Consider the following 14,551-nt stretch of genomic DNA (forward strand, 5'->3'; position numbering starts at 1 on the left):
TTATATCACAGCGATTACAAAATCTGAAGACATCTAGTTCAGTGACGTCGTTGGTTTTGATGTAAGCTGTACGTTAACGTTGAGCAAAAGATGTAATAGCACAATCCGTATCAAATTATCTTCGCAGATTATTGTCGTCACTGACGTCAGTCACAGATGATATTATGGCAGACAAACGAAAAAAGCATCCAGGCGCGTAGGATTTGAGATGCATTTAAAAGATCTGACTAACTTTCAGAAAAAGAAGAGAAGAAGAAACAAGAAATAAATGGAACTTCGAGAATGACATTGTGTGTGCAGACAGAATTAAGACAGACGAGGAATACACAAATTTGTACTCTCTACCTTCAGTTTTTAATGTTTGTTTGTTTGTTTGTTTGTTTGTTTGTTTGCTTAACGCCCAGCCGACCACGAAGGGCCATATCAGGGCGGTGCTGCTTTGACATAATTATAACGTGCGCCACGCACAATTAAGACGCTGACCCCCCGCGGGTTAGGGGGAAGAATTCAGTTTACACGATGCTCCCCAGCATGTCGTGAGATGCGACTAACGGATTCTGTTTCTCTTTTTTTACCCTTTTGTTAAGTGTTTCTTGTATAGAATATAGTCAATTTTTGTAAAGATTTTAGTCAAGCAGTGTGTAAGAAATGTTAAGTCCTTTGTAGCCTACTGGAAACTTGCATTCTCCCAGTAAGGTAATATACTGTACGTTGCAAGCCCCTGGAGCAAATTTTTGATTGGTGCTTTTGTGAACAAGAAACAATTGACAAGTGGCTCTATCCCATCTCCCCCCTTTCCCCGTCGCGATATAACCTTCGTTGTTGAAAACGACATTAAACACCAAATAAAGAAAGAAACACAAACAAGACAGAAGTCGCAGCACAGGCTTCATGTCTCACCCAGTCACTTTTATTCTGACACCGGACCAACCAGTCCCAGCACTAACCCCATGATGCCAGACGCCAGGCGGAGCAGCCACTAGATTGCCAATTTTAAAGTCTTAGGTATGACCCGGCCGGGGTTCGAACCCACGACCTCCCGCCGATCACGAGTTTTCAGTAATGATATAGGCCTAATGAAGTCGAGTCAACTGGGTGTGTGCAGTTGGGGGGTGAGCTTGTTAAAATGACACGAAAGGTTCCTTGGCCGGGGTAGTTGTTCTTTATCTGCAAGCGAACTTACTAAATGGGAAACACATGTACTTTTAAATAGCCTTAGGAATATCATTGCACAATACGTAAAAAAGGTATACGGTAGCAAAATCCCTGTTCAGTCACTGAGTCATTTCAACCCCTTCACTGACTGAAGTCCCCGCGAGACTGAATAAAAAGCAAAACTCCCATTTGAATCCATGATAATATAATTCGCCCCGTCACCGTGGCAGCGGTCTGTACGTATACTACCATTTGTCATCTTGGCACCAGCAGTTCTCATTCTGACACCATATCATTCAGGCATTCTCAGTCACCAGGCTCTCATCATCCCAGTATGTATCACCGTTCTGAGGATCTGGCACCATTCAGGCATTCTCAGTCACCACTCTCATCATCCTGGTCAGTATGTATCACCATTATGCCGTTCTCAGGATCTGGCACCGATCTGGACTGACCCTCCCCAAGCCCCCCCCCCCCCCCCCACCCACCCACCCTACAACACACACCCCGCCGGCACCCGCCTGGAACACTGAGTGTATGTGTGTCAGTGTGTGTCAGTCACGGTGTGTGTGTGTGTGTGTGTGTGTGTGTGCCAGTGTGGTGAAACGCGGGGTCGTGATTGACGATGGAATGTCACTGCATGATCATCACCGAGTCCGAGACTGTAGAGTACACCAGAGACCTATATTTAGAGATCTAATATAGGTATAATATAGGTCTATGAGTACACATACTCTACATTCTCTGACTGACTCGGTTTCAGCCGGGCTCAGTCGACAATCAGAACACTTTCAAAAGCTTGAACTATAATTTTGCTCACTGTCGGAGAGACAAAACAGTAAACTGAAAGGTAAACAGGTACAATTAAATGAATGAATACATAAATAAAGAAATAAATCAGAGAGAGAGAGAGAGAGAGAGAGAGAGAGAGAGAGAGAGAGAGTGTGTGTGTGTGTGTGAGAGAGGGAGAGTTATGTCCCTTCAACACTCTCCTCTTGCTTGAAACGCATTCTGTATCCAGGGCGCAGAATTTGACAAACGTGCGTCTGCTTCCGTGTTTTTTGCGTCGTCACGCTGTAAACAACGCGGCTGGAGGTAATGCTTGTTGCCAGAGGGTTTGGAATACCTATGCCGATCAATAACTTGGGGTTTATACTCCTGCGGAAGTGAACGCATGCTTTAACACTGCCATTTTGTAAGGATCGCCTGAACTTTCATAGAAAATTTGAGACAGTGTCAATTTCTTTTTTAATGTCCTTGCACCCTTGGGGAAACGACAGGTCGACACCGAGACACAACAGCACATATAATCGATGCATTTATTTTGTTTTAGTGCCCCTTAGTACCTTTCTGAACTCCTGCACATATACACCACATCACGCACACTCAGATCATCCGCTGACAACAGGCTATTCAAAGTTGAGCGCTTCAACAGGAAGCATGCAGCACGGAGCAAGAAGCTTCTGTTGTGCTGCACCACCATTCTGGAACTCTCTTCCTTTCTTTGTCAGACACTGCACCTCTCTCAGCTCTTTCAAACAACAGTTGAACAGTTTCTTTTTTCACACAATACTACACCAACCCGGCCTAATGTCTTTTCCATAAATTTCATTTCTGCACATACTCCTCTCCCACAAAGTTGGCATGATTATTGAAAGGGTTCGCTGGGGTATGTGTGTATATATAGTGTGTATATATAGCATATATATATATATGAATATTGTGTGAACAGTACATGTGATGATTTTTGTCCGTATGGTTAATTGTTTTATGTATAGGGTGTACATTTATGTGTTCTATTCTGTATATAATATGTTCTTTTGTAAAGGGCCTATAGAGCCATAGGTTAGGCACTTAAAAATGTCCAGTCATTACTATTATTAATCACAAGCGGATCACAAACAGAGGGTGGGGGGGGGGGGGGGGGGTCATGGGGAGAACTAGTGTAGCAGCTTCCAAAATTAAATGCATTTTTCTCTTTACAATTGCAGCATACAAACCAGAAAACTATAACCAAGTGTAACACCATACTAGCTAGTCTACTACAAGTACACAAATAGACCTTTTCAGCATCTGAGCAGCTCTCTCGAGATATATCCGCAAGACGTACCCTTTGTTATGCCTCGAAAGTTGCGAGAACTATACGATCTTTGGCCTTCGTGGCTCTCGTGAGATAGCCTACCAAAATGCTTTAATTGCTATGCTCTGAAGTTTGCGAGAGCTTGGAATACCAATAGGGTTTATTGTTTCAGGGCAATGAAGATGCAAGGGACACAACCCCTCTTCGTCCTGCTCTGTGCTGCGGCGGTCACATTTTGCAACAGTCAAGCTATTGAGAAGGAAGTGGTTGTCATCGGCGGTGGCATTGCTGGCCTTGCTGCCGCTCGGCAGATTGTCAACAGGGGCCGGGGGAGATTTTCTGTGCATGTGTACGAAGCCAGAAGAGAGAGATATGGAGGAAGAGTATGGACTAACAGGCTGAAGAATCCCAGAGCGAGAGGTGAGCGACTCCTGTGCTGCTAACAACAATCATTTTGCCTCAAAGAGATACAGTGAATCCCCCCCCCCCCCCCCCCATTTAAAACTCCCTTTAAAGATGCTGATTTAACAGATTTTCTATTCATTACCTCTGTAAATTTACCCCTATTTAAGACTCCCTCCTTATTGGAAACATAATTTTCTGAGATATTTGAAGGTCTTCACGTCAGTGTGAGAATAAAGTATTAGTCTTATTTTCAATTTCAGAAATGAGATTTGTATGCGGATCCAAATAAATTCAATTTTTCTCTCCATCTAAACAGATGAAATAGCCCAGTCCGATCCCTGTTATCATCTTTTAATGAAGATCGAGGTCCTAATTATAACCAATGTTCAAGGTCTTTCAAATGAATTTGTGTACCTTATGTTAGATTTTCTCAATGCAGTTTGCTAAATGAACGATGATGTGTGAGGTTTCAATGTAAATCAAAACAGAGGAAGCAGGGTCACGCAAGGGTCGTAGCAGACGACGGTTTATGCATATCGCCGTTCCTCTCAACAGTCAAAAGCCATCGCTAGAGTTCTTGTGAACCACAGCCGTTTGTTTCGTACATAAAAACGTGCTATTGTAGATAAGCTCACATCGATTCGCATTCAAATGACTAACTGACGACTACATTGTGAAAAAGGGAAACTGGATCACACAGGTTCACGATGGCTCAGGGGTAAGATAAACCACGCAAAAATAAATTCTTTGAAAATTGTTCGCTCTTTACGGAGGGCACCTAGGATGTTCTCAATCGGTGAGTGTTTAAATGAAAGGGTGTTTGTACTGTGTGTAAAAGCCTGACCGTATCTGTGATGGTTTACGGGAGGCTTACTGTGCCTTTAAGCTGCTTCTTTGTACAGTAAAACCCAAGTCTAGCGGACCCTTGTTGTAACGGCCACCTGCTACATACGGACAGTTTATCATGGAACGAACACGATTTCAACAATAACTAACCTTTAACGGACGGACACCTGCCACTTACGGACGCGGACACGATTTTTCGGACCGTAGGAAGTGTAAACACTGTCACAAACGGACACTACGTACATGAAAATTTAAGTTTATTTTATTTAAGTAATTTTATTTAAGTTTTTACCTTGTGTTTTGTGTTGAAAAATAAATACATACTCCAGGATTGACAAAAAGTGTCTTTTACATTTTACGTGCTTTTTGTAAAAATATTGCCCCGGCCCCTCCACCTGTGAAGAAAGGACACCTGTCTAATAGGGACACCATTACCATACCCCAAGGGTGTCCTTTAGAGACAGGTTTTACTGTATCGCCAACTTGCAAAGACCTGTAACTTATCACTGGCTATAATAGAATCATGTGAAAAATAATTATTAGCTTAGACAGCCATAAGTTTATAACAATCCCTGCATGTTTTGCCTGCCATAGGTCTGGAGGTGGATTTGGGCGGAAACACACTGAACGTTGTCAACCAGTTAACCAACCCGCTGCTAAATTTGACCCGCGACCTTGAACTTGAGACTGCCACCATCAGTAACGCTCAGTTCATCGTGCCATGGCTCAACAAGAAGTACTCTGACGATGAGCTTATGCAGGCCATGATTCAAGCTAGCACTGTGAGGGTGATGATTATTGATTGGGGGGTATATATATGATGGGCAGTGTGATTTGAAAAAAGAGAAAGGGTTGGAGATTTGACTTCCTTTAAGACAGGCTGTGTGTGTGCGTGTGTACGCGAAAGGAAAGATTAGCGGTCATTTTACAAATACATCTGTGTCAATTGTATCCTTTTTATCTTGCAAAAATGGTTTTTGATACTCGAGACTACAATTGTCATGGTGACTAGTCTTGTATTCAAACAACCCATCTGCACTTTGATTTAAATGTTCTCTCCTTGACGTGTCGATGTATTTATTTTTTTCGTTCATTATTTGATTTATGTAGTTATTCATTTACTTGGTGATCGATTGATTTCGTCCATTATCCTTTATAAAACTTCAAATCATTACGTTTCTCCCAGATCATCTCTGATGCTGTCAACTCCACCCGTCATCAAGGCACAGATCGGTCCATCAAAGACGCCATCGACAGTCAGCTGAAAGAGAAAGGCGTCGGGAAGGAGGACGTGCGATCTCTTCTTCTGCGATCTCTCCCGTCCTATGTCATCAGCGAGTATTCTGCGCTTCATTACCAGGCCGACAGTCTGGACTTTGGCTATGAGCAAGTCTTGCTGGATGGAATGGGGGAACTGATGGACAGGTAGGAATAAAATGCTGTTGAAGCCCCGTCCCTTCCCCCCCCCCCCCCCCTTTTTTTAAGACCCCCAAAATCCATTAAAATAAGGTCTTAAAATGGAGGAAAATTAACACATGCTTTAAACAGAATGGAGGAATTGATGGACAGGAAGGACTAAACAATAGTTGACCCCCCCCCCCTCCCTCTTTTTAAGACATCCAAAAATCCAATAAAATAAGATCTTAAAACAGAGGGATTCTTCTTCTTCTGCGTTCGTGGGCTGAAACTCCCATGTACACTCATGGGTTTTTTTTTTGCACGAGTGGAATTTTACGTGTATGACCGGTTTTTACCCCGCCATTTAGGCAGCCATACGCCGTTTTCGGAGGAAGCATGCTGGGTATTTTCGTGTTTCTATAACCCACCGAACTCTGACATGGATTACAGGATCTTTTTCGTGCGCACTTGGTCTTGTGCTTGCGTGTACACACGAGGGTGTTCGGACACCGAGGAGAGTCTGCACACAAAGTTGACTCTGAGAAATAAATCTCTCGCCGAACGTGGGGACGAACTCACGCTGACAGCGGCCAACTGGATACAAATCCAGCGCGCTACCGACTGAGCTACATCCCCGCCCAGAGGGATTCTGAAAATGGAAGCACATTATTTTACAGATGCTATTGACAAATTTTAGAAACGAAGATCTTAAAATGGGGGTTCGCTGTACATCTTCTTAGATAGTGTTTTCTGGCAAGTTTAGAGAATGCATTAACTGTCGTACATGTAAAAAGGTAAAGGTATTCCCATAACCATCTGGTCGTAGGGGAGAGAGATGTTAGAGATCTCCACTTTTCTGGGGGCCAGCTTTTTATGAGGGCGGTGCCCATCTCCTCTCCCTCGCTGCCTTTGCCTTCCCCGGCCCTGAATAGGGTCAGGTACCCATTTCCAGCTGGGTGGACTGGAGAGCGCTCGGAAAAATCGGGTATTTGTATTTGTCCCCGAGTGGGGGACGAACCACGACCTCCAGCGTGAGAGGCAAGCGCTCTAACCACTGCGCCACTCCGCTCTCGTCGTACATGTACCTGTAGTATATAATAAGAATAAAGTCCCCTGGAATCAGGATGAGTGATTGTGTTGGTGTTTTCTAAACCGTGGCAGGTATTGCGCAAAGAAAAGTAAAGACAAGAGGCGAAGCCATCAAGGCTCACGTAAGAAATCGACAAACAGTAACACAAACTCAATCACACACACACACACACACACACACACACACACACACACACACACACACACACACACACACACACACACACACACACACACACACACACACACACACACACACACAGAAAGAGCATAGGTGAAACTGTGCAAGAAAGCGAGACACTAGATCTAGATCTGTCTGTCTGCATGTAGCCTACTTACAAGGACACGACTGCCAACTAGTCTCGGCGCGCTCGCCGAGACTGTCAGTACTTCCTTCGCGTGACGTCTAACCCTCTTACGTCATAATGTGACGTCAATGTAATGTGACGTCTTCAAATGTTAGAGTTTCTACCACAGACATACACACGCACAGACGCACGCACGCACGCACAGACAGACAAAGTTACGATCGCATAGGCTACACTTACGTGAGCCAAAAACTGACAAAGGAAGGTGTAATAATATAGCAATAACTTTACGTTGATACTAATAACTGTCAAATATGATTCCATCTGGTAATACCGACAAGCAGACAATTTCTTTTCAAGTAGTTTTGCATATACCGGTATGAGTAGAAATACAGCTGATTGTCAATATCATGTGGAAAAAAAACTAGATGTTGTTTATCTTCCGTCGCCTCATTCCAGATTGGTCAGTGGATCTGAGGATGAGAAGCCGATGAAAATCCGCCTGCGAACCGCAGTGCGGCAGGTCAAGGTGGACAGGTCACAGGGCAAGGTCACACTACGTCTCAAGGACGGGTCGCAGGTCACAGTGGATGAGGTGATTGTGGCTGTACCCGCCCCTGTCATTGCCAAGGGCGACCTGCTGTTTGAACCCAGTCTGCCCAAAGAGTACCAGTGGGCTGTTAGCCAGATAGGTGTGTTATTTGAATATAAAAGCTAAAATAAATGTTTCCCGGATATAACTTAATCAGTGTTTGTTTGTGTGCCGACTGTGTGGCTTATTTAATGTCAGACCTGAAAGGTTATTACTATGTAGTAATCTTTTTACACCCCCGGTAATAGGGGTGTGTATAGGATTCGGTCGATGTGTTTGTTTGTTTGTGTTCGCATATAGATCTCAAGAATGAACGAACCGATCGTCACCAAACTTGGTGAACAGGTTCTATACATTCCTGAGACGGTCCTTACAAAAATTGGGACCAGTCAAACATACGGTTAGGGAGTTATTGGTGGATTAAGATTCTACAAGGACTTATAGAGGGACATATTAATGGTCAAAGGGAAATAACCTTCTCAGTTGGTGGCAGTGAGAATGGTAAGGACGGGGGTGTTTTTCCTACCTCAGAGGAATTTCTTATCTTGGGTAACTGTTTTGTTTGATCGAGCTGTTTTTTGTGAACAAACAAAATCCATGCTTTCCTATTATGGTCAGCACAGCTGGATTGCAGGGGGGGGGGGGGGGTTGGGAGAGGAGGGGTAGTGTCATAGGTTCTAGAAGCCCCCTCCCCCCCCCCCCCCTTCTTATGCAGCAAATATACCTTTTTTCCCCAAGGAGAGACCCTAAATACCACTTTAATATACTAAATTTCAACAGAATTTGGGGGCAGTGTATAAGTAAAACATGTTTCTTACTATGCTGATTTTAAGAATACTTTACGTAACAAATGTCTTGTCTTTGTTGTCGCCAGGCATGTCAGACGGCAACAAGGTCGTGGTAGAATTTGACGTCCCATTCTGGCCAAACGACCATGGAGTTTTCATTGCGGCAGCACAACATGAAGATGATCGAGGATTTCTGCAGACGTGGCTCAACATTCACAAAGTGCTGGGAAAACCTGTGCTGGTCGGTCTACTGTTTGGTGATGCTGCGCGGCGCTTTGAAAGTTTGTCTGATGAAGAAGTGAAAGACAGTGGTAAGTAGTGTGCGTGTGTGTTTGATCTAAAACATACATCTTTGTTTAAGCCTCAAATTGAAGTCTATTTCACGAGACTTGCTGCACGAAGCTTTGGCACTGAATTTTCTGTTAACTACTGTGAACTCTTTGCGAAGTCGACTTTGGGCTCACTTTAGGACAGCTTTAACAGAACGGAGTTATGTCTCTTTCATAATAATGCTGACAGTTAATATCAGTATGAAGCTATGTGTGTATTGTTGAGTTGTAAAGCAGGTCGCATGTTTGTGTTAATGCCTCTGTGAGTATGTGTGTATTCATGTTCTCACCTCTGTGTGCTTCATATGATCTTGAAGGTAATGCTTACGTAACAGAGTTGAGCAATCTCTTGTGATGAATGTGTGTACAATTTAAAGTGTTAGTACGAACCTAAAGTGTCTGTTGTGGGCAACAACCAAAGACCTCTCATTGCCAATGTATATTTGTGTGTTTGTGTTTGATGTGTATTTACACGTGGAAGATTACATTCACTGAAACACTTTTCAGTTCTCCAAAAGCTCCAGTCAGTGTTTGGCAATGATGCGGTTTCATCCAAAAACATTGTGAAGATTCTGCGGTCAGCCTGGACCTCTGACCAATGGTCGGGAGGGGCCAGCTCCTATCCTAAAGTCGGTGGGTTCTTTTTTTTGTGCTTTCTGTCGATACTCTGGCTTAACATTCTTTCATCCCCAGGGTGCGCAAGTGTACATCAGTTTTTCAATAAAAACACAATTTTTACAACCTAGTTGTCTCAAAGAACAAATCTTGACAGTAGACTCATCGTCAGACCTCATCTTCCTATCGAGAATCCTCAAAATTCTTGAAGAGTGAAATTCCCCTTTTACGACCTAAAAATAGGATGAAATTAGGTCTTAAAATGGTGGAAAAATGAGAGGTTATGAACTGAGAAAACAGGGTCTTCTTCTTCTTCTGCGTTCGTGGGCTGAAACTCCCACGTACACTCGTGTTTTTTGCACGAGTGGAATTTTACGTGTATGACCGTTTTTTACCCCGCCATTTAGGCAGCCATACGCCGTTTACAGAGGAAGCATGCTGGGTATTTTCGTGTTTCTATAACCCACCGAACTCTGACATGGATTACAGGAAGTTTTTCGTGCGCACTTGGTCTTGTGCTTGCGTGTACACACTGTGGTGTTCGGACACCGAGGAGAGTCGGCACACAAAGTTGACTCTGAGAAATAAATCTCTCGCCGAACGTGGGGACGAACTCACGCTGACAGCGGCCAACTGGATACAAATCCAGCGCGCTACCGACTGAGCTACGTCCCCGCCCCAGAAAACAGGGTCAAAATTAGAAGGGAGAGAGGCTTACATGGGGGATTCTTAAAAGGGGTGTTCCATGATAGTTTGTACAGTAGTACCTCCCTTTTTTACACCTTGCTTTTTGACATTTTCTGTTAAGAAACTCTTTAAACTAACCCCCCCCCCCCCCCATGGGCGGCATAGCAGGCCGAGCTGCCAGTAAATGCGATGATGAAACACCATGCACTACATGTATGTGTAAGTACATTTAAATGTACGCCCTAATTGGCGTAGAGGCGCGTCCCCCGGGTGGTGGATGGGGGAGCCTTCTCCACTAACTTCTGAGAGAAGGTCGCATCACTCTCGATGCCGTGAACCTAATTAGGATTTTTTTCTTGTTTCTTTATTTCTGCCTCCCCAAAGTCCTTTTCTCACCCATAAAATTCTTCACTTATTACCCTTGTTAAGTGGTTCTTGTATAGAATATAGTCAATGTTTGTAAAGATTTTAGTCAAGTAGTATGTAAGAAATGTTTAGTCCTTTGTGCTGGAAACTTGCATTCTCCCAGTAAGGTCATATATTGTACTACGTTGCAAGCCCCTGGAGCAATTTTTTTATTAGTGCTTTTGTGAACAAGAAACACTTAAAGGCATATGTACGCGCTCCCGTGTTTACAAAGTGTAGTTTGCCCATAATCGATGTCAAACGCACCATAAGACCATGTAATGACGATATGTCGCCATGCGCGGACCATATACATGCATTACAGCTTGTTTTAGAGTCTCAAAAACTTTGGATGTAAACAAAGACGCGGAGTTATTTCCCTTGCGTCAACGCTACCTCTGTTGGCAAATCTATAAATAGGTCGATCCAGATCAAAATGAAAATTAACATATCTCAACATTGAAGGGGTCCTAGACCACAATATTTTGCAGGGAACTTAATTTAGCATGTCTCCAGCTGTTGGTAAAGCAATTAGCGTGTATAGTCATCGAGTACATATGGCTTTAACAAGTGGCTCTATCCCATCTCCCCCCTTTCCCTCGTCGCGATATAACCTCCGTGGTTGAAAACGACGTTAAACACCAAATAAAGAAAAGAAACATTTAAATGTTTTCTGTACAGGCAACGTGCCCAAACTGTGGGACACCTTTGCTGAGCCGCTGTGTCCAAACGTCTACTTCGCTGGGGAGCACACCGTCTTCCGTGGTCACGGGACGCTGCATGGTGCATACGCTTCAGGTCAGCTTCTCTTGAGATTTGAGATGTGTTGTGTGTGTGTGTTTTGTGTGTGTGGGGGTGATGGTGGTGGGGCGGGTGTGTGTGTGGGAGGGGGGAAAGGAGGTGATGGTTGGGGTTCGAAGCTCAATCACAAATTCTTGTATTAAAATAATGATTACAACACAGGAAGACTATAAAAAGGATAATGAGTGTGTCACACCATAGACCATTTATCCTGGACCGCCAACAAGCTCTCTCTCCGCTCTTTCTCTCTATTATGAGGTAGCGGCCTCTCGCATTTAGGAACCTACGCTTACATGGCCTTTCAGAAATCAGGGGGATGTCATATCCGGTGTCGATTGTAAACATGGACGAAGTTGCCGAGGTAAGTTCTGAAAATGCTAAAATAAACTCAGCTAAAGTGCATATGGAACATGTTTTTCGATGAGTTTTGTTAAGTTTAGTTTGGAGTTTTGGAAAATCCAGTTCATTGTCACCTCCCATTGTCACAAATAACTGGAGCGTGCTTTCTTTTCACTGTCTTCGAATCGCTGGCCTTTCAAACCGGACGCTAAGCGCCCCTGAAAGTCGACCGTCGTAACCTCGAAGGGTCACGTGACGAGTTGGCGGTCCAGGCTATTTGGTCTATGGTCACACGTACACACGCAAATGACCCGTTACACGGAGAGACAATGGGACATAACGTCACGCTCATAAGATAATTGCCTAAGTAATTTTTTTTTATTTTTTTTTTTTACTCTTTTACACGATAGGTCCCGCAGTGCCCCACTGCGGTTATGAAATTAAAGGCCCCTCCTGTTTTTGGAACCGCAGGAGCTTTCTAGTTTGCTGTTAGGTAGATTTTTGGTTCCTCTTTTCTGTCATGCTCTCTTTTTCTTCATGAATTCTTTTCTTTTTTCTGCCTTCTTGCTCATTCACCTGTATTTTTTCCAAAAATCTCTTCTCTTGCCGCTTGTCTCGCGATTCATGTATAGTTTAATCTGTTAGTGTTCTGATGTAAGTCCAGCAGTAGATAGGTTAAGCCTATTTTAACATACTGGAAACTGGTAATCTTCCAGTAGGTATTAATTTAGTTTTACTAAAGCCTGCTGGGACACAAGTAATGGGTTAGTGCATTTGTAAACAGGAATCGCTTGACAAGTGGCCCCCTTCATCCCCCCCCCTTCCTCGTCCTGATATGGCTCTGCGTAGTCGGCTGGACGTTAAGCAACAAATAAACAAACAAACAAACACATGACAGGTACCCTTCCAGTTGCTTCCCCTGTAGTCTCACTGCAGAAATGCCTAACACTGAGTTAGGTATTGTTCTTATGAGCCTGACGATTAAAGTACAATGTATTAGTCTTGGTTTTTATTGACTTCACCTTCACATCCCTTTACTGAGCTAAACTTCACGACTTTGTCAGAAGTAACTTTAGGCAGGCTTAGGATACAAAATCGCAGAAAATCAGGTCTTTGATAGCTAGGGGAGAGTCGAGCGCCTTACTTACTATGGGGGTGTTACAGAGGTTTAAATTTACAGTTTTGAGAAAACAGAATCTTAATTGGGGGATGGAGGGGTGGGTTAGGGGGATCTTTGTTCTCTTTGCCTGCGCGCGTATAGTATGTTGGTTATGTTTGGTCATAGTATGTTTGCTTATGTTTGGTCATTATCTTTGCCTGTGCGTGTATTGTATGCTTGGTCGTTTTCTTTGCCTGTGCATGTATAGTTTGTTGGTTATGTTTGGTCGGTTTCTTTGCCTGTGCGTGTATAGTATGCTTGGTCGATGTATGTATTGTAAAGCGCTAAGAGTAGACATTTTTCTAGAATAGCGCTATAAAAGTTTGCATTATTATTATTATTATCTTAAAACAGAGTTCGACTGTAGTGGAGTTTGAATGGTGTCTGTCTCTCTTTCAGAAACAAGAATTTTTGTTCAAAGAACCTCTGGAATTTATGCTGGTGTTTTTTTTCTTCGGAATAGGTATCAGAGCAGCAGACCTGCTTTTGAGTAGTTACTGTGAAGAAAAAGCGAAAGAAGAAGAACGAAAAAGGAAGGAAGAGGCGAGGAGAAAAGTCGAACTGAAGAAGAAAAAGAAAGAACAAGGACTAGACACTGAAGACGACGAAGAAAAAGAAGAGGAGCAGACGGGTGAAGAAGAAACTGTTGAAGAAATTGATGAAAGTGTGAAAAAAGAAGTGAAAGATGAACTGTGATGAATGAATATATCATAATTATTTGTTTTAATATATTGAAAACGTTATGAAACCTGGGTTGTGAATGCACGTAAGCTTAAAGTATTATGAGCAAGATTCTGTATCAATCAATGTTTGTGTGGTTTATACTGGAGTTTTTGCTTGAAGTCACGGTTTGATTTGGTGAGAGCTTGGATGCAAGTGTTTCTGTGACCGTTTTGGGCGAATTTTTGTTGTTAGGAACGCTTTTTTCTACTGCTGATGTTCTTTATTGCTGCCATTCAGATTTTTTGTTTAATGTGTCAATGGACTTTTGCATAAGCATGTGGAATGAAAGTGTGTGAGAGAGAGAGAGAGTTTTGTATTAGCATTATTTTTGTAAAATCTTTTCGTTTGATCTGGGTTTATCCACATTAACATTTTATCATCATTTCACACTTTTTTTGTGAAGAGTTAGAATTTTCTACGTTTCACATCCTGTGAAATATAAAGTGTGTGTGGTGGAGAGCAACAATTGTCAGTTTTTTCCATCCAAATTAAACGTGTTTGTGAAATAATGAGCTCCGAGACACAAGCTGATAGGTAGAGTTGAGCAACTTTTTGTACCATTTAATATTTACATACCCCCCTGTTGTATGCTTGTTATGTGTATGTGTGCGTTAATTGACATTGCGTACTTGTATCCAAAACACATTCCAATCATTGATCATTTGTAATAAATTATGCAAACAAAATCCATAACATTATTTTGAATATTTTCAAATGAAAAACAAACAAGACAATAACCTGTTTGGTAAATGAATGTGAGTACATGAAAAAATGTAATGTGCAATTTGGAAAGTGAATGCGAGTACATGATGCAATTTATGTGCAATTTGGA

The 14,551-nt window shown here is 42.8% G+C and overlaps 1 protein-coding gene and 1 long non-coding RNA gene across 3 annotated transcripts in view; one reads left to right on the forward strand and one right to left on the reverse strand.

Moving 5' to 3' along the window:
- The window catches only part of LOC138980852 (uncharacterized), a 2,482-nt gene extending 2,425 nt beyond the window's left edge, over window positions 1-57 (reverse strand). The window contains exon 1 of the long non-coding RNA XR_011460459.1: window positions 1-57. This exon is cut by the window's left edge and continues 78 nt beyond it. This is a non-coding gene — a long non-coding RNA (uncharacterized lncRNA).
- Window positions 58-2,120: 2,063 nt separating this feature from the next.
- Window positions 2,121-14,450, forward strand: LOC138980080 (uncharacterized). 2 transcript variants are annotated; one of them, XM_070352883.1, is made up of 9 exons: window positions 2,121-2,350; window positions 3,408-3,655; window positions 5,081-5,268; window positions 5,673-5,911; window positions 7,741-7,973; window positions 8,748-8,972; window positions 9,498-9,623; window positions 11,379-11,495; window positions 13,460-14,450. In XM_070352883.1, the coding sequence occupies exons 2-9, from the start codon at window positions 3,412-3,414 to the stop codon at window positions 13,690-13,692; spliced, it is 1,605 nt and encodes a 534-aa protein (XP_070208984.1). In that variant the 5' UTR covers window positions 2,121-2,350; window positions 3,408-3,411; the 3' UTR covers window positions 13,693-14,450. The 2 variants fall into 2 exon arrangements, with proteins under 2 accessions (XP_070208984.1, XP_070208983.1); XM_070352882.1 differs by having other exon boundaries at window positions 2,121-2,250.
- Window positions 14,451-14,551: the final 101 nt, after the last annotated feature.

The sequence above is a fragment of the Littorina saxatilis genome, linkage group LG11, assembly GCF_037325665.1.
Source record: "Littorina saxatilis isolate snail1 linkage group LG11, US_GU_Lsax_2.0, whole genome shotgun sequence".
NCBI classification, from domain to species: domain Eukaryota; kingdom Metazoa; phylum Mollusca; class Gastropoda; order Littorinimorpha; family Littorinidae; genus Littorina; species Littorina saxatilis.